The sequence below is a fragment of the Drosophila gunungcola genome (assembly GCF_025200985.1).
Source record: "Drosophila gunungcola strain Sukarami chromosome X unlocalized genomic scaffold, Dgunungcola_SK_2 000039F, whole genome shotgun sequence".
NCBI classification, from domain to species: Eukaryota; Metazoa; Arthropoda; class Insecta; order Diptera; family Drosophilidae; genus Drosophila; species Drosophila gunungcola.
This window is the reverse complement of record NW_026453190.1, coordinates 192552-220253: the sequence shown is the minus strand read 5'-3', so window position 1 is coordinate 220253 and position 27702 is coordinate 192552. Positions and strand designations below refer to the sequence as shown.

At 39.8% G+C, this 27702-nt stretch overlaps 1 protein-coding gene and 1 long non-coding RNA gene across 2 annotated transcripts; both read right to left on the bottom strand.

Annotated features, from left to right (window-relative positions):
* Positions 1 to 481: 481 nt before the first annotated feature.
* Positions 482 to 2795, bottom strand: LOC128260795 (uncharacterized). The gene has a single exon (XM_052994034.1). It carries the CDS (start codon positions 2608 to 2610, stop codon positions 628 to 630), a length of 1983 nt encoding a protein of 660 aa, XP_052849994.1. The 5' UTR covers positions 2611 to 2795; the 3' UTR covers positions 482 to 627.
* A 20973-nt stretch (positions 2796 to 23768) lies between these two features.
* On the bottom strand, positions 23769 to 27702 carry LOC128260770 (uncharacterized). Its single transcript, XR_008268175.1, has 3 exons — positions 27636 to 27702; positions 27350 to 27583; positions 23769 to 24612 (listed from the first exon to the last, which is right to left on the bottom strand). It is a non-coding gene; the product is annotated as an uncharacterized LOC128260770 (long non-coding RNA).

Sequence of the window (27702 nt, the reverse complement as noted above, 5' to 3'; positions counted from 1 at the left end):
TAAGTGTTATGTGGCAAAAGCTGGGTTTTTAAATCAACAATCAACAAATAATTAAGTATCATTGGATCAACTCTCCATAGATAACAAGGTTTTTTGTGAAAGTTCAAAGTAAAGTGGCAAAAGCAGGGATTTTTAAAGCCAATTGCCAAATAAAAAATAAATTTAAATATCTATAGATTCTATTCCTCAAGAACCTACAATATTGAGTGACAAGAACCAGTTATTTTAAAAGCATATTTAATGTGGATATTATGTCATTTAATCGGCATTCCAACTTGTTAATTTAATTGTTGTAAAAGTTGTATGCCCTTTAAGGAAGTTCAGAGTAAGGTGACAAAATCTAGGTTTGTTAAGGCTACTTGTCAAATTATCTATCAATAATCATAGGATCAACCTTCTATAGATTCCTTTAAATTTCCCTAAAAACATCCAGTATAGACTAATAAAAACTAAGTTTTATAAAGAATATTTAATGGGGAAACTATGCCATCCAATTGGCATTCCAACTTGATAATTTATTTAGATTTAACGAAAAAGAAAACCGAATAGATGGGTAACCAGCGTCCATCAGCGTTGGAAAAGTGACAGCCAAAAAATGACTGATCAAAATCGAGGAGCACAGATGTCCTATTTCCAGGGCTGATTGATTGGCTTGGCACGCTTCGATCCCTTGCTCCTGAAGGCAATGGTGAGATGGCACTTGGCGGGAGTCAGTTTGTCGTTCGATGGCAGACCCAACAGTGCAATGCTGCCCAGGCTGCTGTCCACGGGTATGGAGCGGATCCTTCGCCTCGGCTGGGCGACTCGGGCACTGGAATTTGGAGGACTTCGCTTCATAGCCGGGTTCGGCGGCGGCGTCGTCGACGGGATCACAATTCGCTCACTGGTGACCATGGGCTGGCGTCGTTGGCGCCTGTCGTTGGACAAACGCTTTGTCCGCGAGCTCATGCGCTCCACAGAACGGTGATCCTGCTGTTGGTCCTTGGGCTTCTGCCGGCGGGCACCTCGAAATAGGCCCGATCCATGGGACAACGGCTCGTCGATGGCCTCCTCGCGTTGCAATTCCCTCATCAAACGCTCCTGCTCGCTGCGATCGTGTCGCTGGCGTTTGGTGAAATTCGGACCACGTCGCATTTGGGGCATCGCAAGTGGCTGCTGCAGTTGCGGCTGGACAGCCGTCAGTCTGCGCTGAAGCTTGTGGGTCTTCGCCTTCAGCAGGCGATGGGGCGGTATCCCTACCTCCGGACTTGGTGTCTGGGTGGCTCCGGCACCGCCTTGGAATTGGTACGGCGTATACCAGGGCAAGCTCACATTGCGCATTTGGCGCATAACGTGTGTGGCCCTCTTGCGGCTCTTCAAACGGACTGAGTTCGGCTGCCCTCCGCTTCCGGGCACCTTCTCCTCCAAATCCAATTCTTTTTCATCCAGACTCGGCGGCTTTACAGCGGGCAAGACCTTTTTGTTCATTTGGTATCCACCAGCCAGTCTCCTTTTGGAGCGTCCCACCAGCCAGGGCTTGTCGTAGTTCCTATGCACCACAGGTCGTTTCTTCTTGAGCGTCTTCGGCTTGCGCCTGACCTTGGTCCTTGAACTGCGATAGAAGACAGTACCGAAGGCTACCTGCCTTTCAGATCCAAGGGATTGTGCAGACTGCCTTCTTTGAATTGAGGCCACGGAACGAGCTGGTGATAAAGCGCGAGGGGCTGGATTGCCCGGTGGTGACCCCAGTCCAGGGGTTGGTGACCTCAATGGGGAGAGAGTACATGGGCGAGATGGCGAGGGATTGGGTGAGCGATTGGTTGAGCAATTAGTGGAGCAATTGGTGGAGCAATCATTTTGCTTTTGATTCTGGGCGTTCTTCTGCACTTGCTTTTGTTTCTGTATCTTCGGCGGCATCTGTTGCTTCTTCACCTGCGCGACATTCTCCTCCTGTGGGTTCTTTTCCTGGTTGGGAACCACCTTCCTGGCAGCCGGATCCTGCTTGGGCTGCTGCTGCTGCTGCAGTTTACCGCCCTTTCCAGAGGCAGCTCGGTGGAGACGCCTGCGGGAACGCTTTGCCGACACCGGAGGAACGTGCAACAGGATCTCCCGACGCTTCTCATCGGGCTTCAAGTGCGTGTCGTCGATGATGACACCGTTCAGACTGCGACGACCTGCATCAGCTGCCAGCTGAAAAACTGTGGTGGAGCTCATCCTTCGGCGCGAACCTTTTCGCAACGGTGGAGCAGGCTTCCTGGCAACCGTACCTTTCTTCGGTGGGACTGTCGATTGCGGTGGCGAGACCTTCTTCTGCATGTGGATCTTGGTGGCTCGTGGTTTGATTGTTCGCTTGCGGGATGAACGCGGCTCGTGGAGGAGGAAATCATCGAAGGCCTCCTTCGACTGGGTAATCAGCTCGTTGAAATTCAAGCGGTCCGGCTTGGCAAAGTACATGTGCCCCTTGTAGTCGGCCACCTCGCCGAGGGTATGATGCTCCGCCACCACCTGGGCCACCACGCGCTTCATGCTGGTCCGGTTCAGCTTCAGGTGGTTGGCCACATTGCGGGTCAAGGCCTTCAGGGCACCACCGGAACCACCCAGCTGCGGTGAGTCCCAGATTTTCGTCTGCATTCCTTCGATGCCTTCGGCAAATGTCGATGTCGATATATAATGTGGGTAATGCACCAACGAGAACAATTAATTTAAGCTTGGACCGAAAGACTCCTCTGCTCTGTGTGTGTTTCGTAATTTTGCTTTCAAAACGTTAATTTTTTTTTTATTATTATTTTTTTTTTTTTTAGCTGTCTATCCGGTATTATTGGGCTTTGAAGTGTACTGTAAAAATGAAAGATATGCTGAAAGCACTTGGAAAATATGTGTATCACTTGGTATTACAAGGCCCAACTGTCGGATAGTTCAATGGCTACTGGGGGGAGGGGTTTCGTTTTAGTTATAATCGTTAGGAGTGATCCTTGGGCAGCTGAGCCCGCTGACTCCGCTGCAGAGCAGGTGCCCCACCAGTAGTGTAGCCACGTGCTGAGTCCCCCTGAGACTATCCCCTATCAATGGGCCCGAAATGGGCAATCAAGCGTCAGAAGGAGGAAAACACAAAACTCGACGGGGAAGTGAGCTGGTCCTCGCAGAGGTAGAAGTACCTCTGAGTACCTAAAGAAAACCATCCAACCTGACCGCAAGAGACAACATGAAGGGCAAGGGGGGGGAAAAGAAAAATTATAAATGATTTCATTAAGGCGAGAGAATCGAGGGTCGTCGTAGGTCAGGAACGCAAACGAAGGCCGATGCACCTGCAATTTGTAGTGCACCTTGGGCAGGTGAAGAGGACCTCTCATTTAGGGGTGGGAAAAATGATTTACGCAATGAGCGAGACACTCACTTCTGATGATGATGACGATGACGATGGCGATGGTGATGGTGATGGTGATCCGCTTCAGTAACGCCAAAGGGGGTAGCGAACCCAAAACTGAACCGAACCCTTTGCAAAGTTCGATACGGAAGCCCCTCTTTTATACGTTCTACGTTCACCGTGCTCCGATCTCCTTACATTTTAGTTATATTTGTGTGTGTGTGTTTTTTTTTTTCGTTTGCCTCGTTTGGGCCACTTAACCGTAATTAGGGCTTTTCAATATTATTAATGATGATGGTCGCTGGTCTGGCTGGGCCTGAAAATGTGGGAAATGCATTGCGAATTGATGACGATGACGACGACGACCACCGCAGACAATGAATGCAAAAATGCTAAAATGCAAACACGCAAACCCAAAGCGCAACAATTTTCGAACAGCTCTTGCCTCGCTCTATTTGACTTTTGTTGTTTGTCTGTTTGTTTGGTGGTTGGTTGGTTGTTCGTTCGGTTGTTGGCTGGTTGTCCGCTGTCCGTTGTCCGTTGTCCGTTGTCCGCTGTCCGTATGCCTGTCTGTCGGTCGGTCGGTCGCTCGTTGTTGGGCCATCCATCCATACGTTTTTAGCGTTATCAGTGCAAAATAATCTTTCAATCAGCCAGCCCTATATGGGGTTCCTACTACTCCCAGTTCCCAGTTCTCGGTTCTCTGTCCTGTATTCTCTCTATGCAAACAGCCAGCGAAGCGTGACGCCAATTGTTGCAGTTGCAGTTGCATTTACAGGGGCGCTGGGGAAAAGCAGGGGTTTCGGCACTTGAAGGGCTTGCAATTACAGTGAACCCAGAACCTATCGAAAGGGCCAACTTTGTTGAGGGAAAAACGAGTGGGCAAACACACACTTGTTGCTCGGGGGTGTTGAAGTTCCAGTTTTGGCAAAGGAAAGCGAAACACAAGCCACTGGGAAGAGCAAAAGCAAACCACTGTATCCTAACGCCAATTGAAGTCTATTTTTGTGGGTATATGTGGTATTTAAAGGGCGTTTTAAGGCAGATATCTGAAAAGTTTTATAATGAAAGATCGGCTAACCGCATTTGGCTTGAAATAGTTGTGTCATTGAGTGTTAAATGTGGATAACAGCTTATTGACTACTATAATCTGGCATCGAGAACTTAACATATAATTTATCTTTCTTAAAATAATATATATACATTCTATGCAGATTATTAGAGAGCTAAACAAAAAATTGAATTCGGTATCCGATGGGTAAAATTGTAAGCTCCAGAAGTGAACTTGAGGGTCACCTTTCTGCAAGCCATTGGAAACCAGAAAATATTTGGATAAGAATTGGAAAGTGGCGCTATGATACTTAATAAAATAAAAACGACATGGAAAATTAATTTCATTAACATGTCACAGTAAAGATATGTTAATATTTTATTGAATAATCGATACCAACGTAAATTTTTTTTATTTTGTAGACTTGTGACCATAGTTTTGTATATGATCTGTTATATAACCTCCACCTTCCCCTTTTAAGCCTACCTTCCGTACTTTCAGCCCAGTTGCGCCTTACTTGCTCTACCGTTTGCGGGCCAAAAAAAAATACAAATATAAAAAAAAACAAAAATAAGGCGGGGAAAAAGAAGAAGAAGAGGAAGCGACTTGCGACCGGGAATCATTTAAGCATTGCGGTGTGAAATTTCACACCGATTGCAATAAACATTCAACATTTCAGGCGGCCCAGGCCCAGGCCCAAACCAACAAGCAACAAGCAACAACCAACAATAAAACGAATAAAACCCGGCGTCGAGCCGAGAGAAAGGCCAGAAAAGCGGCGACCCTTGCATTGGAACAAAATCAATCAAACAGACGGGCTGCGCATGCGCGCACGCCGGATGTGGATGTGTTGGTAGCCCAGCAGCAGTTGCTACTGAGGGGGTTAAGGGGTCTGCAGAGGGTTAAGGGGGAGGGGAACGCGAACGGGAACGGGAACTACTGGCGTTAATGGTGTCACTAAGTACGCCACAACTGACGGCCTTTGAAGCCGCGCTCTGATCATCGAATGGAACCAATAAAAGTCGCCTTCCCATTGTCTTTATTTGCGCGGGTTTCATGTGCACTGTAAGAAAATAAGCTACTCTCTAAGCTATAACTTAACCCAGTTTTATGGTCTTAAACTTTGATGAAAGTACTTTAAAAATATTTTTACCATAGTACGTAACACAATGGTTTTCTTTAGTTCTTAAATGTTAAAAAATTAAAATAAAGAGACCTTAAGTCATAGTTACCATTGCCATTTCTTATCGCGGAATTATTTTCCCTTATTTTTTTGAATACATTGAGGCGTAAGTAGCCGTATAATCATTTGAAAATTACAAATTTAGAGTCTTTATAATTTTTTTTGATGTTTTGGCTTAAGAGTTTGTTGTTCTTAATTTGCAAATATACAGACTTTGGGCTAAGGAAGTAAATTGACCTAGAAAATGTATTATAGAGCATATTTTTTTTTGGAATTCCCATTTTCTTTGAGTGCACCCATACGCGAACTCACACTTGCATTCGTGGCATTTCCATTTCCCATTTCATTCAATGAGGGGTACTTCCAGGGGATTTTTGGAGGGGTTTTGTGGAAGGGGGTGTACGGAAAGAGTCAACCGGAGAGCCGAAACAATTCAATTGTATGGCGGCTAGTTGGGCACTCGGTGTTGGCTTTCTTGTCCCATCCACAGTTCGTCAGTCGCGGTACATTGCATATCACACATCGCACATTAGCGCTGCCAATGACAATGACGATTGCAGTTCCGATGACGATGACGAACTTTGGTGAAATTAATGGTTGAGCGATTTCTCTGTTGTGCTCGTTCTGCCCCGAATAATGATAGATCTGCATTTTGGAATTCAGTTTGTATTTTATTCCACTCGAAAGTTATTCGATCATGTAAAGAAATTCCATCGCGAAACGTAAGTAGCTAAAATTGTGTTTTAATGCAAAAACACATTTTTTAAAATCGATTTTTTTTTACAGGTTTTTGAATTTTTTATAATTCTTATCATAATTTTTTGAAAAAACTGGAGAAACTGAAAAAATTTTAACTGAGAATGCCATTTGATTGGCAATTTAATGACGAATTCGCCGATGTATGACATTCCATCTGGTGACCATTTTTTCCCAAGGTTTTGTTAGAAAAACCTATATTTTAGGTGCTTTTTTTTGGGTTTTTGGAGATTTGACAAATAAAAAATTCCTAAAAAGTCCTTTTGCTGTAACTTGGCCAACATTAGAGATATAGCCATAAGACTGACTGTTTTGTAAAGCTGGCGACCTATTCTATCCATCCACAATCGGTTTAGAGAAATAAATTTTGTTTTGATGCAAAAACCGATTTTTAAAAATCAATTTTTTGAAAATTAATATTTTGACCAATTTTTGCATATTTGATAAGGGTGGGGGTCATAATTTTTGGCGAAAATTTGAAAATCTGAAAAATTTTTAACTGAGAATGCCATTTGATTGGCAATTTAATGACGAATTCGCCGATGTATGACATTCCATCTGGTGACCATTTTTTCCAAAGTTTTTGATACAAAAAACGATATTTTAGGTGTTTTTTTTTGGGTTTTTGGAGATTTGACAAATAAAAAATTCCTAAAAAGTCCTTTTGTTGTTACTTGGCCAAAATTAGACGTATAGCCATAAGACTGACTGTTTTGTAAAGCTGGCGACCTATACTATCCATCCACAATCGGTTTAGATAAATAAATTTTGTTTTGACGCACAAACCGATTTTTAAAAATCAATTTTTTGAAAATTAATATTTTGACCAATTTTTGCATATTTGATAAGGGTGGGGGTCATAATTTTTGGCGAAAATTTGAAAATCTGAAAAATTTTTAACTGAGAATGCCATTTGATTGGCAATTTAATGACGAATTCGCCGATGTATGACATTCCATCTGGTGACCATTTTTTCCAAAGTTTTTGATACAAAAAACGATATTTTAGGTGTTTTTTTTTTGGGTTTTTGGAGATTTGACAAATAAAAAATTCCTAAAAAGTCCTTTTGTTGTTACTTGGCCAAAATTAGACGTATAGCCATAAGACTGACTGTTTTGTAAAGCTGGCGACCTATACTATCCATCCACAATCGGTTTAGATAAATAAATTTTGTTTGACGCACAAACCGATTTTTAAAAATCAATTTTTTGAAAATTAATATTTTGACCAATTTTTGCATATTTGATAAGGGTGGGGGTCATAATTTTTGGCGAAAATTTGAAAATCTGAAAAATTTTTAACTGAGAATGCCATTTGATTGGCAATTTAATGACGAATTCGCCGATGTATGACATTCCATCTGGTGACCATTTTTTCCCAAGGTTTTGTTACAAAAAACTATATTTTAGGTGCTTTTTTTGGTGGAGATTTGACAAATAAAAATTCCTAAAGCGTCCTTTTGTTGTTACTTGGTCAAAATTAGACGTATAGCCATAAGACTGACTGTTTTGTAAAGCTGGCGACCTATAACTACCCATTTACAATCGGTTTGTTTTAATGCAATATAAGATTCTTTAAAATCGATTTTTGTGAGATTGTGAGATTAGTAGAAAAAAAGACAATTCCTAGTTGCTTTTTTTATTGTAACTTAATCAAAATAAGACTCACGCAAAAAACTGACTGTTTTGTGCGGCAGGGGACTTAAAATTTAAATTCCTTCCTGATTTCCTAAAATTTATTTTTTGTTCACTTTTTTTTTATGATTTTTTTGCGAAGATTGTAAAAAAAACTTTTAACTGTGAAAGCCAATTAACTGGAGTTGCCATTTATTGAGAGATTTTTACTTTTATAAATGTTTAAAAATGTTATTGCATGGTTTACTATGCAATTTTTGCAAATAAGATGAATAATCTGTAACAATTTAGCCAGCCTGTCAAACGCTCTCCCTGCTCTCATCCCGCTAATCATATATCATTCATTTATCAACATTTCCGACATACCCTGAACGAACTCGAACTCAAACTCCAACTCCCACTACTGAAAGACCCTCTCTATAAAGTTTCCTGAGTGCTCTGCTAATATGCGGGCGCGATCGGAACCGCAAACGAAGCGATTCCAACCGAAGACCCAATGTTAATTGCACTCGACGAGTCGCGGGCAGACATACATATAAATATTTTTTCCAATGAAACATTTTTATGTTAATTCGAAAAATTGTTTTACAACCAATTAACTTAGCCAATGCACCAAAAAGATCAACGGACAAGATCGCACTGTGCACCCGGTTGAGGGAAATATCCCAGGGACGGTGGTTTCAAAGCAAGGGGATGGGGTTTTTTTTTAGAAGGGGGATCGAGGGTGAGTGTCGATCGCATGCCGCTCGGAATTCCATTATGCGACTTGCCAGTTGATGGCCCGTACCAAAGGCTTCTTGGCCAGCGGGCAGGCAGGTGCACCCGATAATACAGAAATACGAAAGTGCTGAATTGCCAAGACACCAAAACGCAGGAACCCTGAAAACTAGATGGTGGTGCTGGATCTAGTATGATGTGCCTTTGGTGGTGGTTATTTCCTTCCTTTTTCCGCGGGATGGATGTCCTGTTGCTGCGGGTCAGTGCCGATCTCTAAATCAATCAAGCGCGGCCAGAAAATAAATGGAAAACAACCCAAAAACCAAGAAAAACCACGACAAATGCGACTATAAAATACCTCGGGAAAATATTTTAAAATATAGAACCGTTGTCAGCAAGCAGTCATCTGTTATTTCTTCTTATTCTGGTAATAATAAACATAAAATAATACAAAATTAAAATAGCTTTAGCAAATATTAATTAAAATTATAGATACAAAAAAAGTTAAAATTTTTAAGGTAAATGGTACCAATATTTGTTCTTTTTCTATCCATAATAAATTCAAATAATCGAAAATTAAAATACCTTTCACAATACTTAATTAAAATAACAGATAAAAGGGAAACAGTTTTTTTCTTCTAAAATTAAGAGAATATAAATTGACCAACCAAAGTTTTATATTATTATATTGACTCAATTTAAATATTTTTAGCTTTGATTTTTACCCATTTAGTTTTTAGTTATTTTAAATATGTAAATATCTAAATTTTTTCATTTGACTATTTTTGGAATTAATTTTAATATGTATTTACAAACATTGTATACACATGAAGATAACCAACTTAATGCCAAACTAGTAACAAAAAGACTAAGGCATATAAGGATTATTAGGGGCGGTGTAAGATAAGCTAAAAAACAGTATACCCTTTAGAATGTCAGAGTGAGGGGAAAATAAAAACATGAGAGACAGTAAAACCATTTCAATTAAAATGCCACTTGGGGTCGTGTGCTGGCTCTTCCCTTGCGTCTTCCCCTGAGCAGAGCTACAGGTGCTACAGGTGACACCAGGTAACCTGACCTGCGGTCGTGTCATGTAATTAGGAACTTCCCCGACCGATCGTTCGGTCGATCGATCGATCGATGCCATTCAAATGTGGATCGTATCGGATCGGATCGGCGGCAATAAAGTCATTCGGCAGCTGCTTCTGTATATATATTTATTTTTCGGGTTGGGCTGTCATTTCCATCTACATTTCCATTTTTTCGACCCAGTCATGACCCGGCTAAGTGGCCGCTCGTGATCTGCAAAAAAGCGAGAAACTTTCCCAGGCCATCTATAGTATAAGATCCGGCCAGGCGGAGATCTTCATTATGGCCGAGTGGCTGGCTATCTGGCGTTGTCGATCAGCTGGCCAGATGCATCCAGGAACTCTCCGATCCTGCGGCCAACATCTATCCACATCCATCTGGCCGCTTTCAGATGCAGTTCTCGGCCAATCCCAGCTAGCTTCCGCTAATCTTGGCCAGCGAATCGAAGTCACGTCGCCAAAACCCAACCACGCACTCTTTTTCTCTCTTTTTCCTATGGATCTACACGCTGAGGAAAAAAGGTTTGAGGTTGGGCAAACATTTCATCCAGGAACTTCTGGTCGAAAGTTATGTACCGTGTTTAGAAAAAAGCCGAAAAACATTTTTGAAATTAAAAAAAAGAAAAATATACAAGTCAAAAAGAAGTAAAAGAATATTTTTATGATTGGATTCAAAATGCTCTCAAAATATTTAAAGTATTAAAACAGAGATAATATGAAAAAAAGGATTATAATTATTTATTAAAGAATAAATATTTGCATTTGTATTAATTTTGTAAATTTGTATTAAAAGTACAAAGCTTACGAATTATTTAACTTTTATGAGAACACAGTTTACTTGTTAAAGAGCAAAATTACAGATAAAAGTATTACAATTGGTACGTACTTAGATTGTTTCCATTAAAGTTAAATAGTATAGTAGTTAAATAGTAAACAGTTAAATAGTATACCAATTTTGTGGTTAATTGTAACACAATATTGGAGCAATCTTTAAATGTAGAATTTATTGAAAACTGTTAATTGTTAAACAAATTTTAGAGCTATCCATAAGTGTAAAAACGTTTAAGAGCTAGATAAATACTTCAGATTTATTTTGATAAATTAAATATTGTTAAATATAAGTGTATAATTTTGATGATGAATTGAAACAACACTTTTTAAGCAATCCATAAGTGTACAATTTATTTAAAACTGTTAGTTGTTAGACAATTTTGAAGTAAAAACTATTAAGAACAAGATAAAAACTAAAGATATATTTTGTTTGATAAACTTTTAAAGTATGCCAAAATTAGCCCTTAATTTTGCTTCGCTTCATATTTGTTTTTTTTTTTTTGATTTTTTGGTTTTATTGTGAGATTGAGAGATGGCAGTCTCTAGTCTCCAAGTTCGAGTGTGCGTTGCCAGGCGTAACCCTAATTGCGGCGCGTCAGCGTATAGGTGAATTATGATATAGAAGTCGCACAGAATTATGGCAGAACTTCGGCTCCGACTGCGGCTGATCGCTGGCCAGATAATCGCTAAGCTCTTGGCTCCGGCTCTGGCTCTGGCTCGTAGTTCCTCCAGCCCAAGATCCAGCTCAAGTCGCTCAGAGCACAGGCGAACAGCTCGGGTTTTGGCCTCTGTTTCCAGCCTCTATCTCTATCTTTCGGTGGCAGCACAGAAATCAGAGCTCGTTAAAAACGCTCAGCTTGAACCAATCAAAAGACGCGCCGTCGTCGACGATGCCGCCATCGTTGTGGGCCATAAAAAACAAATAAACAACAGCAACAAGAGGGACAACAAAAAATTATTAAAAAACAAAAAAGTGCGACAGAGATGGGTAGGCGAGCGCTGAGACAGATAGCTAGATAGATAGATAGATGGATGGATGGATAGAAAGAAGATTTCGAGACATATATATAAGTATAATAAAAATGGGTAACGCATCACAAAAATGGTGAAAATGTGCGACTTTTTGTTTTCTTTTCATGTAAATATTCATATCGAAAGTTCATTGTACGAAAGAACAGCGACAGCGACATCGAGTTGAAGTCGGCAGTCATTAAAATATGATCTATGATCCATTGTTCTAGAAATTCAGTAATTCAGAGGTTCGGAAGTTGGCTTAGCCCGATTTCTTGAGCTAAAAAGAAATGCGGGAATTTTGAAGGGACAGGAAATGGTTTTAAGATGCCAACAAATGAAATTAAGTTTATGGCTGTGCTATTTATGGCTGTTATAGAAATAAAATGGAAAAAGCTGTTTACACATATAAATGTGATCGGTGGAATTTTTTGGAAATTTACGTTTGAAACGTAGTTCCAATTAATTCATTTTACATACTGCTCTAAAAATTCAGCATCATTTAGTTTGATTTCAAGTAATTTTAATTTATCAAGTTATAACTTTAATTTTATTACTATAAAGTTCAAATTGTCTTCAAAACAACTCAAATAATAGTACAATAATAGGATTCGATTTCATTAAGACCTTTTGTTGTGCAATCAGCTTAAGGAGAACTTAAGAATTTATTTATTTAACGCTGTAGTTTTCTTTGTGTACTAATAATGTGGGCCATAATCGCATTTTATAGGCCATTTCAATAATTAAATTCGTAAGAGATCGCCTGCTAGTTTCAATTGAAGATACGAGCATGTAATCCCCGCCATCGGATTTAATATCAACTAAATTCAGTTGGGGCCTAAGCTTTCCCCAAGTCGTAACCCTCGTGGTTCCGGCAGAGTTTCTGCAATTGTCTGCCATCGTTATGATGGTAGTTTAAAGGAATGAGTGCGAGTGTGTGTGTGTGTGTGTGTGTGTGTGGAAAACCTCTTTCTCAGCGTTCTTCCCACAGTTTTACCACCGAATCCGAATCCGCGGGCTGCAGTCTTGATTTCCAATCCATCAGCATGACTCGTTCGCTTTCCGGGGCTCCGAAGACGCTGCCGTGGCCTTAGTTTTCAGTACTCAGTATTCAGTTTTCAGTATTCAGTGTTCAGTGTTCAGTGTTCAGTTTCCAGCTTTCAGTAAGTCAGTTTTATGTGGCTCGACTCTGGACTCGGTGGACTATCTTTGCGGCAGCCCTAAGCGGGGACCATTAAATCAAACCACTCAACCACATCAACACCCGGGCGTGCAGCTTATTAAGTTGAATCATAATGGAATCTATATAGCTATAGCTGCAGCTGGGACTATAACTACACTGGAAATGCGGATAAGGCTTTTGGCAATCTAGAAGGCAATGTGGTTCAAAAGATAAATAAAATTATCGAGCGCAAAAGAAATTCATATTAAAATAGTACTTAAACTTCTTAAAGGAGTACCTAGGAGAAGCAACATTTGATTATATTTGACTTAGTTTTTAACTATAAACAAACATATGTGATAACAAATGAAATAAAATTAATGTATATTTATTTAATTATTTTATTTAAGATAAAATTATAATTATTAAATGGGTTTTTAACTGGAAATATAGGTAGGTATGTATATTAAAAAATAAGGTATTGCTTAATTTAAAAGAACACTGTTATTTTAGCTTAAGGTTTTCATAAAATCATATTTGAATTTATGCTTTATCTAGTCATTTTCTTATGAAAAAGAATATTGTTCAATTAATGTTTAGAACGACGTCTACTTGTGATAGAAGACTTTCAATAGTAAAAGTATATAACCTATCTATTGGCTATCAATACATATCTATTAAAAGGGAGCTAGAACAATTTATTTTAATATTTATTTATCAAACAATCAATCATCATTTAAGACACGTTTTGCAATTCCAGTGTAACTTTTTCCGTTTCGTTCTCCCTCGCGGGTTTATCAATTATTTTCGTAGAAGTCTCATCGCCGTCATAGATTCGACTCCACTCCGATCCACTTCACTCCCTACGAAAGCTTCCTATAAATCCCATGCATATTTATGGGGTATGGCAAATTTTGTCCATATTTTACACGTTCATAATTTTAACATTGTTCTATCACGCGAATCGGTTCTCGGTTGGGATATGTGATGGAATGGGATGGTATGGTATGGTATGAATGGTATGGTTTGGAGGTCCCACCACCCGGGTTCCTTGATATATGGCCTATAAGAAACTGGGGGTTCGAACTGCCTTCGCGGCTTCATCTTTCTCTTTAGTTTAGTTCAGTTCAGTTCAGCTCTTTTCTGTACTGTTCTGTTCTGTTCTTTGTGGCCATGTAATGCATACTCCATTGCTTTCAGTCATTATGGGCCCTCTGGGCATAAATCAGAAGTTGCCACCATACTTTCTTATACACCTTATACACCTTATAGACCAACCCCCCTTCTTTAGGCGTCGCATGTGCAGCATTTTGAATTATTAGCATTGGACGATGGCGTTGTTCTTGTTTGCTTCGGTTCTTTGATTGCCAACTTCTTCGAAGTAAGCGCCACATACGTCAAATAAATATATAAATACATAAGTGTGTGTATATGTACGATATATACCCGCCCATATCCGAGTTATATATCATCATCATCGGGTTGCTGTTGGCCATATAGATTGGCGTTGTTTGGTTTGCGCGCATCGTGTAATGTGTGTGGTAAATAGCGGCAATTGGCACAACCTCCTCACCTCGACAGGTGTGAGTAGAAGAATAACGTGGGATCGAGGGGAAAGTAGGGAATTTGAATGCCCTGATTTCTTGGGCATTGACTGATTGAATAGGTCTCTGTTTGTAAGCCCCTGTAAAATTATAAGTCTGTTAAAGCTGTTAGAAGAAAAGTCTGTAATAAGTTTACAAAATAAATTCGTTTACTTTGAAAATAATAGAACCCTTAAAGAGTTTTATGTTGGTTAAATTTTTCATTAGTTATTAAAAATAATCCTAATAATATTAACATTTTTATGGGTTTTTCTGTTTAAATCGAATTTAAAATGTACAACACTTTAATATTGTTTTCCCCCTCAGATAAATATTCCTTACATTTGCTCTACACTTTCGAGAAGCAGCTTAATCCGAATCGACGTGGTAACGGTGCGTTATATCATTGTAAGCCCTGTTGTTACTACGCAATGCCAATTTCTCATGGCGAACTCAATGCAAATCACCTCATTGCCCAACAGTGAGACGGAAATGGAGAGCAGCCAGCTACTCCATTAATTAAAACCACTAAATATTACCAACTAAACCGAACCGAACCAAACCGAACCAAAATGGCCAAGCCAAAATGGAAATTAAGAGCCAGGCTTTAGACAAAGTTCAGAAAAGCACAAAAGCCAAAGCCGTGACTCAGTTAACCAGTGGATACAAATAAAATAAAAATGGGGGTAATGCGGGGCCAAAGGGGTCTTATAAGCGTAATCAGCGCATTGGCCGAATGATTTTTGCATAATAAAACACTTAATTTCCATGAGCATTTCCAAAAAAAAAAAAAAAAAACAGAAAAACAAAAACGGAAAAAACGAGCAGCGAAACTAAAATAATAGAAAACCCCGAACATCTTCGTATGTAATTTCAAATGGGAAATTTATACAGCGAGTTGTAGAAAATCATTAAACAAATCGCACTTTAATAGGCAAAAGCCAGACGAGGCCTACGGAAATTTACGACCCGCAGACTCCCACCAAGCCTAGAAAAATATATGTATATATGTACAAACTTACAAAAAGAGCAACTTGAACCGGGCTTTGAGCCAAGTTGAACTGAACTGAGCGGAGCATCCAAGCGGTGCAAAATTGAAGTGAAGTGAAGTGCAAAAGACAAACAACAATAGCTGCCGAGTTCAAAACGAGACTCTCAAAATAGAGCCCAGACTCGGAGGAATAAAAAACCAACAGCAGCCACATCACATCGAAGCACCTGCGCCTGCGCGAAGACCAAATGCGCAGTCGAAGGCGCTTGCGCATGTGTGGGCGGTGAAAAGGGGAGGCAACTCAAAGAGGAAGGGATGCCCAGTGCACTGGGAAAATTCGTACAAAACTTTACACAAGTACTGCTACTCAAAATTGTTTAGATTTCATGAAATCCCACTCAACAAATGTATTTAAATGTAATTAAAACAAATAAATTGGTTTAGAAAAGTACTTTTATATAATTTTAAATAAAAAAAATAAGTTAATTTCGATTGCAAAACAATGTTACATCAATTTGTTTTAAATTGTTTCTATTTTTATGTCGTCAAAAAATCTTTTTAATAAATATTATATTAGTGAAGATTCATTAAGAGATTATTGTTGCATATTTTGGAAAAATTTTTTTTATTTAAAAACAAATTTTGTGTGTTATCTATAAACATTCTTTAAAATATGGTTAAGATGTTATGTGATCATAAATTGATCAAATGATCATGTGCATTATTTTGAATAAAACATTAGTTTGTGAAAGGTTGGATTGAAACAATTAAATATTTGTATTACTTAAGTTAAAGTTTTTTATTTGCTAATATTCATTTATATATAATGAAGTTAAACGTAAAACAGAAAATCAAAATTTTGTAGCAATTTTTTTTCAGTGCAACGAGTGCAAGGTGCTTCTCATGCGTTTTTGGCTGCCTGACTAGTGAGAGCTACGCATCGCCGTCGCAAGAAGTCGAGTCGCCCATTACGTTTCAGTGCGCCAGCCAACCAAGCAGCAAACCCCAAAAAAATAACAAAAAAAAAAAAAAAGAAAAACACACTGAAGAGAAAAAATATACAACAATAAAGAAGTAACTGAGGCCGATATGTATGCGATTTTTATGTGTGAACGTAGACAAGTTCGGTAGTTAAATAGATGCACAAACACACGGTCGTCGAGTCACACAAAAGGCACTAACAACAACAGCAACAACACTATTCCATCAGTAAGTTAGACAAACGGACAGACGGACGGACAACAATAAAAACAAGCCAAAGAAAAACCCCAAAGTTAACCAACATTAACATTTAATCGAACCTCATGTTCAGTAGAGCATGTCTCCTGTTACATACGAGTTATCATCCAAAAAGAGGGTGGGTGCCCGCCGTGGGTTAAGAGCAAGCGGGGGAGGGGGTGGGGCCTGCCAGGGGTTAAGGTGGCGGGGGAGGGGGGTACGGTGCGAGGGGGTGGGATCGAGGCAGCGGGAACTACTGAAGCTCTGCAAAAAGACTTTGCCACACTTGAGCTCCACTTAAGGGCTACACTGAACAAAATATACAAAATAACAAAAGAAACATAACAAAATTTAAAAAATAAATAAAATATAAAATAAAACTAGTTTTTTAAAAAACAATATAGTACATATTTCAATAATATATAAAGTGATCTTTAAAATTAAATAAGCACTTTATTTTTCTCTATTTAGTCATACATTTTGGGATGCAACATTTGTATAATTTAACCTTTGCAAATTAAAAAAAATTATTTATATCTTAAAATAAATTTTAAATATATACTTTACTATCAAAAAACGTTGTTTATAAATAATGTTTAGTACAAATAAATGTATTTGACCATATTATTGGTACAATCGTAAATACATATTATGATACAAGTTTTAAGGTAAAAAAAAAATATATATATTTTTTTTTAAATTAATATTTGTATATCTGTATAAATGAGTTTAATATTCAAATTTTTTTCAGTGCCTTTATCCGTACATATGTATCGGTTCTATGTACTTGTGCTGGCTGTTGCCGTTGATGATCGCTCAACGTCGCCGTGATCGTCGTTAGCGTTGTCGTCTTTTGTTTTCGCATGCGATCGCTGCCTTTTTCCACGCCAACCGATTTTCATTTCCATTTCCACCATTTTGCAGCAGCTTTTTAATTTAATTTTCGTTCGCATTTCATTTGTTTTGGGGGTTGCGGGCCCACCGTTCGCAATTCGCAATTCGCGATCATCATCGACTTTCGAGTGTGTAAAAAATCACATAAAACCTGCCCTCGATGGCGCCTTTTGGGGTCCCCCCGGAGTTATAGGGTCAGCAAAAGATCACTAGCCGATAGGCAAAGTAGTTACCCAGGTCTTCAGGCTTGAGGGATCACCGAGATCAGATTGGGTAATTTGATATTTGGTAGAAGAACTGCTTCTTCAGGTGCGTAAATATTTTGTGGGTCGTTTTTTAGTCCATAGGTTATAATACAATATTTAGATCACTGTTCGTATAATATTTTTCTTCTTTTTTCACTTTAACGTACAAGAATCTTTGAGTTTTTATAAGGTGTCATCCGAAAGTTCTTCATAAATAACTAGAGAGATCATATGTGTGATCACTAATTCATTCTTTGAGTCCAAGTTTTAGGCCACCATCAAAAGTTATTTAGATTTTTTTCCACTTTTCGGCTTTCTAATTTACGCAACCACGGTTCAGCAGTACTTCTCAAAAGTCAAAGTCATATTTTCTCAAAAGAAAATTAGCAAGATAACCAAACGAACTGAAAAGACCCAACTAGCGGCAAAAGCAAGGCGATCTCTGAACTAACCGAAATTAAACCCAAGGACTGAAATAACCCAAGACCGGTGGCAGTCATTTAAAAACTATGCTAAGCAATCCAACACTTGACCAAAGAAGATCACAGAGCTGTAAAACGGGGAAGACAATTTGGCAAACGAATATAGATATGAGCATGGGGAATATGCCGATATGGTGGAATGCCGGGCAATCACGATGTGATCTGCGGTTTGGCGAACGCGGCTTCCGAAATGAGACGGCCATGATCCGTGATCCCTTTGCGGATCCACGGATCCACGGATACACAGATCCACGGCTCCGCCTTAACCCATTAAAGGCGAACGTGCCACAATTATGTGTGCGTTCGCAAATTGCTCAATTGCCCGCCTGACCACCAAACCACTGAAGAACTAAAAAGCCCAGCCGAACCACTGGACCACCGCAAATGCGAGCACAAATATTTGCATTTCGCCTGGCACCGCTTATACAATTTATTTGCAATTTTCAATCAAGTCGTGGCCAGAACAAAAACATACAACGGAAAAATGTTGGAAAAAACGAAACCAAAATTGATTACTTTGCAGCATTGCGGTTACAGCAACTCAGTGGCAGGGTACAGTGCGGCTTAGTAGTGTAAGGACTTGGATTCACTTTGGATATCAAAGAAATAAATAAACAAATGAATTGTTGTATAAATTGGAGCGCATTTTTATTCATTTTTGTTGTTTTCAATAAATATTAATTATTAAAATATAATATTTGTATCAAATATCTCCCTTTGATCCGAAAAAGTAACTATTTAGCTTTTTAAATTTAAATTTTGAATAATACTATTTACATGACATTTATATTTGATTTTTGAAATTAAAATTAAAGATTAGCCATTATCAATTTGGGAATAAATTTCTAGATTTATATCTATTCAGAAATTAATAAGCACCACTGCTTTTGAAACGCACTGTAAATCGCTGGTGTGGCCCACACCGATTCGATCACGTTTCAATATTTTGAGGTTTTCTTTATGGATTTGTGGGTCCATAATTTATAGCGAAAATTTGATCAATTTGGATGGCGCTTAACTCACGGGTGGCATTCGAGTACTTGCATTATTACCCACTCTTTCTCATTTTTTATCTCAGTTCTTTCTCCAGAGATCTCCAACTCTCGATACGTTTTCACGCATCAACTAAAATTGAACCCATGAAATGCAGGAAGCGCAACGTATTTTGAAGATCTTTGTGTCGGCTTTTAACAAATCTTTACGATATGTCATTAAAAAGAAAAACACACACACACATACACACATCATACAAAAGAGAAATATATATATATATATATGGGTAAATAGTGTGCATAGATAGACGTACATACAAGTGAAGCCGGGCGGCGTTTATCGCTGTCGGCAAATCGGAAGTTTAATGGGTTAATGATGGGCACACCGAGTCGAGAGTGCGACAGAGAGCGTCCGATATCCCCTGCTCAAGTTGGGCTAAAACTAAGCATGGCAACAAATAAACATATAAAAATGAAAAAAGAGAAACAATCATAAAAAATTGCAGCCGACACGACCGCGTTGCACCACCCGGTGGTGCTGGTGGCAGCCGCTTTTGGACCACCTTGGTGGCCATTCTATCCCATCCTATACCACACCACACCATCGGAAATATTTTTGGAGAGATGATACACAATTGTGTTTAGCGCCACGCGGATGATCTTTATTAGCGATCCATCCGATGAACCTATCACCGTCTAATGATTTGATATGTGGCCCGACCTCACTTGATCTGAACTCACTGTAGATAAATCATCTTGGCCATTAAACGAAACGTTGATCTTTAATTTGATAATTTCAGATTTTTGGATTGCATTTTATGATTGGCCACTGAACTTTTGTCAAACCGTCAGAACTTCCATGATGTAATCTGCAGACTTAAGATTTTAATAATAAACTTATCAACCTTTTCAGCCTGTTAATATTTACGAGCAATTGGATTATTCTAAAAAAATTATTTATGACATGTCCTCATTTGATTTAAACTTACTATACACAAATCATCTTAGTCTCATGAAGTATTTGAAATTCCGCTGTGTAATTGTCGGTTATAAAAATTAATGTTTATAAATAAACAAGTATATACTTTAAAGGCTTTTTAAAATAAATTAACCCTCTTTGAATAAATACTATTATCTTCCACCTCCGATCTTTAACAAATAATGCTTATAGAACGAAACCCACATTAAATTCACATTCTTAATCTGGACAATCGGAGCCAGCCGTATTGTAAGCCGCCATAAAACCTATCTAATCTAATTAACCGAAGATCATTGCTGTTGTCTTTCCGCCACACTAATTGATCCTCATGGCATAATCAAATATTCAGCATCCGCATGCATATATGTGTATCCAAAGTGATCAAGTGATCACTTAACAAGTTGAACAGGCCTCCTCGCCTCCTGTCGCCTAACGGAAACTCTCAAAGTGAATAAAAAACGAGAAACATTTTCAATTAAGTTAAATTTCTCCACACTCAATTGAATTGAAGCATTCACACGCCCTTTTGCCACACGATCGGCGATCCAGCAATCGCATTGACAAGAGAAAAAACAAAAAAAAAAAAAAAAGAAAGGAAAGGAAAGACAAAAACTGAACGCCAAGTTGAGATGCTGATGAGCTGCCGTTGATCATATTAACACCAGGCGGAGTGAAACGATCATCATTGGCATTAATGATCGGCCCAGGCGCGAGGAGATATGCGATACTCATATTCATATATTCCCCGTACAGACTGCAGCGGCAGCTTACCAATTTATTGAAATGTCACTTTCAATTAAAACTAACTGCTGAGCAAACATAATTCATGCGTCGATCACTGCGCCCTCGCAGCAGATCTTTGCATTAATTGATGATATCAAACTGAAGTGTCCGCATTGGCACATTATCGCTTTGTCTGCACTGAGAAAAAGAAGTAGACTCAGGAACTTTACCAAATTATAAAATCATCACTCATTAATATGTCATGCTTCAATAATTTGATTACTTTTCACCTTTCAGGCATATTAATATGTTGTTGAATTTTTTACATATACAACATTTTGGCATTATAGCTAGGTTTTTCTTTCAGTGCCTGGCAGCTGCAATGGTCCAACTTGACCCCGGAGACAATGCCCATCTTGGCACTCATTAAGCAAAGATCTCCTCCACTCTCCTCTGTCTGATATTGACTTATGGCATTTTTATTACCAGTACCCCTTCTTTTTTTTTTTTTTTTTGTTTAAGCTTGCATTCCGGGAATTTTTCAGGCTTACGGTCGTATTGCATCGCTTGGTGTGGGCCGCAAGGAGCCACCAAGGACATCATTATCATCATCAATAAAGCATAATTCCTGGCAAACAATTCTATTGAACAACAACAAGAATGAAGCAGAATCGTCGTCGTCGTCGTCGTCGTCGTCGTTGGCCCACCAAAAGTGCCATTATAAAGCGAGGCTTCTGGCTCGTGTTACAGCCGCTGACCAAGAATCCCCGGTCCGAGTTCCAGGTTCCCTAGGCTCTCCAGGTCTATGATCAGCGATCGCTGGATTGCAGCTCGGTGGCGCGGCTACACAATAGGGGTCACAATGAATGGCAATTTTTTCAAACTGTCAAAAATTTATAGTTCGAGCTGCCTGTCTGCCAGGCCAAGCAGAAGTCAGGAAACAGGAGCGGTTCAGTTGGTCAAGGGGCTGTAAAGGTATAAGAAAATATTACCCAACAAAGATAAACAAGAAAAAAAAATATATTAATCTTATAGAAATACTTACATTTTAACAGCTTGAGATGTGTGTTTTGGTATATTGCATCCTTGGCTCTTTTTGTTAAACTTTTGCTAAGTTAACTTTATAACCATACATATTAAGACATTTTTAATAATGTTTATCTTTCGAATTAGAAAGGTAATAAAACAACTGAAGAAGTTATTTAAATTTAATCACTGAATCTCTTTACGGCCCCACATTGGGCGCCATATATAATTGCCACCGCCTCTTTGCATTATTGTCCGTCCCGATCAGAGAGTGGCCATCAGTAGTCGCCCACCTACTGAGGGCGTTCCTCGCATAACACAACCGAATCCGAATCCGCATCCGAACCCAAGCCCAAACCTAAACCGATGGATCCCCACCCACAGCTCCACAGCTTCATAGCTTCATAGCTCCACAGCTTCATAGGTCCATCGCACCATCACCAGAACTCCCACCACTTTTTCCTCGGACTCTGGGCAATAGACAAATAGTGGCCGGGCGAGAGGCGCGCGCTGGTCGATTTATAAAGGTGGCTTATTATTGCAATTTAGCCACTGGTTTTGATTTTGCCAGGCATAAAAACACAGCGAGAGGTCTGCGAGAGGAGTGTATGTGTGTGTGTTGTGTATGTGTGTGTGTATGGTCTGGGCGCGAGACGAGACAAATGTCATTTGGCAGCATTCGAGCGACTATATAGGCTGTCATGATCATTATCGCAATATATATTCCCCTACCGAGAAAACGGCACGCACAGTCAAAGTCGAGAGCTGCTGTAATCCCAGCTCATCTCGCTCGGAATCGCTGTGGTTGGTCCGCGTCTTCGTCTCTCTTCCGACTCCGGAATCCGGAATTCGGAATCCCTTCTCTATGGATGAATTGTTGAGGCGAAAGTGAGTTATGCCCTCGGCGCGTGCACTGGGCCAATGTCCTGCTGTGTGACACCGTCCCGTCGCTTTGCTTTTGGATGGGTTCGGTTCGGTTTGGTTCAATTCAATCCGATCCGATCCAATCCGATTGGAGTCGATCTGGTGCCCCACCTGCCCTTGGGCAGTATAATCTGGCCTCTCTTCCTGGGCCACTCATTTGTAATTTATACCCTCCAGCCAAGCAGTCAATAAATGTCATGTTTGTGTTGTTGATTGTCCACACCACCACTATGCGAGCCAAATCCGAAGCCCAAGTCGAAGCCCAAGCCCAAGCCCAAGACCCGTTCTCGTTTTCCCTTTGAGAGAGGTGCTCCAGTATTCGAAATCGCAGGCATTCCTCTTGCCAGGGCTCCTCGCTCTGCGATTTGCATACACAAGATCAATTGCAGGTGATTTGTTTAGCTGTCGAAATCGTCGTCTTATCGTAACTCATTACGAGATTTATTTTGTTCAACAAATGCAGAAGGTGTGATTTGTCTTTGTACCGATCACAGTCCTGCTCGCTCTCTTTCTTACCCTTCTGCCTTGCCTGATTCCCCTTGCCGATCTTGGCATTTATTTTTATTGAGTGAATCATGCATCAGGAGGCAGTTCCGTGCACACAAAAAAAAAAAAATAATAATAATTTGAATTAAATTAAAGCTTACAAAATTATTAGCCAATAAGCTATCAATGGTAAATCGTAAAACATTAGTTCAAGAAATCATTTTAAGTATTTTAATTTTCATTTTAAATTGACCCCAAAAATTTATTTTTCTTAAAAATTTACAATAATTATATTAATTTAAAGTTGTTTTAAAGTAACAATATAATATAATCTCCACTGCCTTTAATTACTTTATTTTCAGATAAATTTGATTTCGATTAAATTTTATATCAATTTTAGTTAAGTTGATTTGTTTTCAGTAAATTAGGGATAAGGTATACGTTCTACGTTAGTTTAATTTTAATTTTCGTACCCCCGAATAGATTAATAATTTTTTCCTGTGCAATTCAGGTTGTGGCTTTTGGCTGGTGTCGGCTGAATGGACTTTTAGGCAATGGTTCAATAAATTCTCCTTGCTCCCAACGTACTTGGCAGCATCATTAACCGTCCGCGGACACAAGCACGGACACAAACGGACACGGACACGGACAAACGGACAAGTGGACAAACGGACAGAGTTAGTGGGCCGCCCACAAAGGCCGCCCGGCCGCATGATGAGCAGCTTCTAAATGCGACCGCAGCCAGTTGGTCCACAAGCGAAGCGATAATGTGATTTATGCCGTCCATTAATCTGGTAATTCATTTAAGCGCAGGAAACTGAGCCGCTATCCCAGTTCAGTTCAGTTCGGTTCGGTTCAGTTCAGCTCAGACCAAGTCCAGAGTGTTGTCGGTTTGGCATGCAAACGAGGAGGAGGAGTTCCAGTCCGAATCCGAGTCGCCCGGTGCACATATTTTATGGCATTGTGCATATGAATCTCTTGGTCGGTTGCTGGTTGCCGCTTGCCTCACCGCATCGATTGCAATTCGACTGCTGTTCATCTTGGCCGGGCTGAAAACAGGTGGGGAGCGGCGGCCTGGGGAGGATTATGGCTTGGGGAGACATCGGGAGGATTACGGTGGAGGCCCCTTGCTGTCTCCCAGCGGAGGGCCAATGGAGTCCAAGTCGAAGCTGGCAGCGATCGCTTGTCGCTTGTATTAATAAAACATTAATTACACACTTGATACTCGCTCAAGTCGCTGGCTTCGATGCTACAATGCACTGGGGGAAAATTAGGGGATTTTGTTTTTGCCACCTGCCAAAGTTAAACATTATGTTATTTGCTTGATAAACGAGACTTGGTTGTTCATCTATAATTTACAACAAATATATATATTTTATAGATACATAGCCAGAAAGTAAAATATATATAGCGAAATCATTAAAAGTAAAATTGTTTGATACTAAGAAAATAAGAGTGTTTTTTAATTTATTCATGCTTTTAATGGCAAAGATATATTTTGAAGTCTGGTTTTTATTTCATAATTAGCAAATGCTAATCCTATAATAACTGGTTATCTTTCCTTGATATTTTCTGATTTTTTAATTATGCCTATGTCTTTCTACCAATTTTTATCTCAGTGTGCCGCCGTGCTTCAATGCTTTTTTGCTTTGGTGCTTTTCTGCTGCGTTGCTTCGATGCTGCGATGCTTCGATGGTCTATGAGGTGTCGTTGTAGGTGTTGCATGGGCTTGGCTGGTGGTCCACACGTTAGACGCGCCTGCTGATGCCGATGATGATGCGCAAAATTGATGGGCACACGGCCACCGAATGCTGTCGGTTTGTAGTTGTTGCTTTGCCGGATTTTTGGTTAAAGGGGTGGGGAAGGGGGGTGGTTGAGGTCACCAGAGTGTGGCTTTCATTCACCTTTCGAAGGGAGTTGAGGTGCCGATTGATGGGGGTCACCTGGGGTTGAGTGTTCCAAAAGGGAGGAATTTCAGCAAGCAGCTAAATTGAGTTTAGCTGGGGTCACCAGGGGAGCAAGGCTGGACTATGAGTTTGGGCTATGTTTTTAGAGAAGAAATATGTTCTTTGAGGAAATTGATACCAAATTTAATTTTAATTCCCGCTCTTCCATATCTTTCCACCCATCGACCAACCACTTAGCCCCCCGGGTTTCCCCTATCTTTGCCCAATTTCACTAGCAAATCAATCAATGCCGATACCTGGCAATCGTCCAGGTCTATGAGCCAAACAAATTGATGGCCATGTCGTCATGCTAATTGTACGTGTGATTATTTTGACAGCGAAGGAGCGACGGAGGCCACTTCCGATGTCGATGTCGAAGTTGTCGCTGTCGTTGTCAAATTGAAAATGCAATCATGCGTCCAAACGTCAAATTAAACAGCTCGGAACTGATTTCTGGCGGCAGATCGCACCGAAAACGACGGTCCACGGTCCAAAATCGTATGAGCGAACACCCACTTAACTAATCGCATGATTAATGATGTCAAACTGACACTTGAGGCGAACTCGGCTCGGTTCTCTGGCTGTTCCATCCACATCCTCAGTCCTCAGTCCCCAGTCCTCGGTCCTCAGTGCTCAGTGCTCTGTCCCCAGTCCCCAGTTTATATAGCGATCCCATAGCCATTCCCATTCCGACATCCAGTAGGTGCATGTTGGGCCTGCCAATCGCAGCTGCGACGCTTGAATGACAGGTGCTGACAGGTGATAGATTATTGCTGGCGTGCTGCCGATGTTTCTGCTGCAGCCTTTGGACCTTGCGTGATTTATCCCAAAAAAAAAAAACCAACAAAATCAAGACGAACAGGAGACGAAAACACTCGCGCACACATCAAATTATATGTTCCTGATTATGCGGCAAACACAGGAAGAAAATGATGGTGTTTTACTCAGGATAAAATAACTCTAATAAATGGATTTAATGTATAGATAAAGAGGGCATATAATTTTTCTGAATAATAAGAACTAAGTTCTGGTGAAATGTTAAAGTTTACTTTACTTATGCAAAGGTTAAATATTTTTTAAAAATTTCCTTTTCTGGTTTTCATATACAAATGATTTGTAAGATTATAAATCTTTAAAATAGGTTTAAATTTAATTGTTAGATAATTGTTTTGGAACTTGTAAAACAATTTGCATTTATATTATTTATATAAATTGCAAAATAGTTCCGATAACTTTGAATCGATTATTTCGATAGTTTGATTTTATATTCCGGAACTTACCGTTTTTTCTCTCTCTGCATTGCAGCAAGGAAGCATAAAATCATCGAAGCATCGGGCAAGCAGCCAAGCAGTCGGCGGGTAATTGATCTGTTCAATCCACGGCGATCGGCCACGCCGGAATGGGACTCCCCAGTCAGTTCCCCGGGTGGGTGAAATCGGGGGGAATGGCATTACTTGCCAGCACTTTGAGCGTTATTAATGATGGCAACGTGTCCGTCGGGTTTGCTGCCCTATTAGCCGATAACTCAATTCATTTCGACTAATTGAACGATGGGGGGAAAAAAACAGGACGAAAGGATTACGCCCGGGCACTTTCACTTCCGTTCCGGTTGACATCAGACAATGAAGGGGATAAACATTGCTGCGGCTTGAGTACTTAATGACCTCTGTTTGGATACGGTAGAGGATTCAAAGGGGCAAAAGTCATTGATTGACTTGCCAGGGACGTGATTATGTTAGGACTTATTTGTTTAAGGAAGAAAGGTATAGTATTTATCTTAGTTTATGCATATTCATGTTTTGATATCAATACTTATAAGTTTCCAAATCGAAACTCTTGTGAATTTCTAACATTTGGTCTTTAAATATTCAATTTATTTAATTTATATCTTCACTTTGAGTATCAAAAGTGCTAAAAGTAACTATTTTAATTAGTATTCCTTAAGGAATAGATTCTTTATGTTTTATAGCTACTGTTTCGAAATTGGGACGAAATTTTAATGTACAAAATGTTCAAAATATACAGTCTCTAATGTATATGACTAAAGAAATGTTATATTTATATGGCAATATTTTATATTTTACCTGTGCCAAATCCTCTATATTTTTGCTGTATTCCTCGCATTAGTGGCCGATTCAAATCCATGCAAACGATTTGATTTGAACTGATCCGATCCCACGTAGCGACCGCGGGCGCTGACAATTGATTTGTCATCACAATTGGACGTGGCCCGGCGATCTTGGCCAGAGATTTTCCATAGTCGAATCAATCAAAGGCCCCAGCCATTATAAAGCTCGAGGTTGGGGCAAATCAAATCGCTGCTCGGGCAAAGCAAATATAAGAGAGTACACCAGTGATCGTGTCACGTACATGGAATTGGGTTGCCATCGGTTTTGGTTTTCAGTTTAGAGCTGTGAGTTGTGAGTTCTGGTCCCAG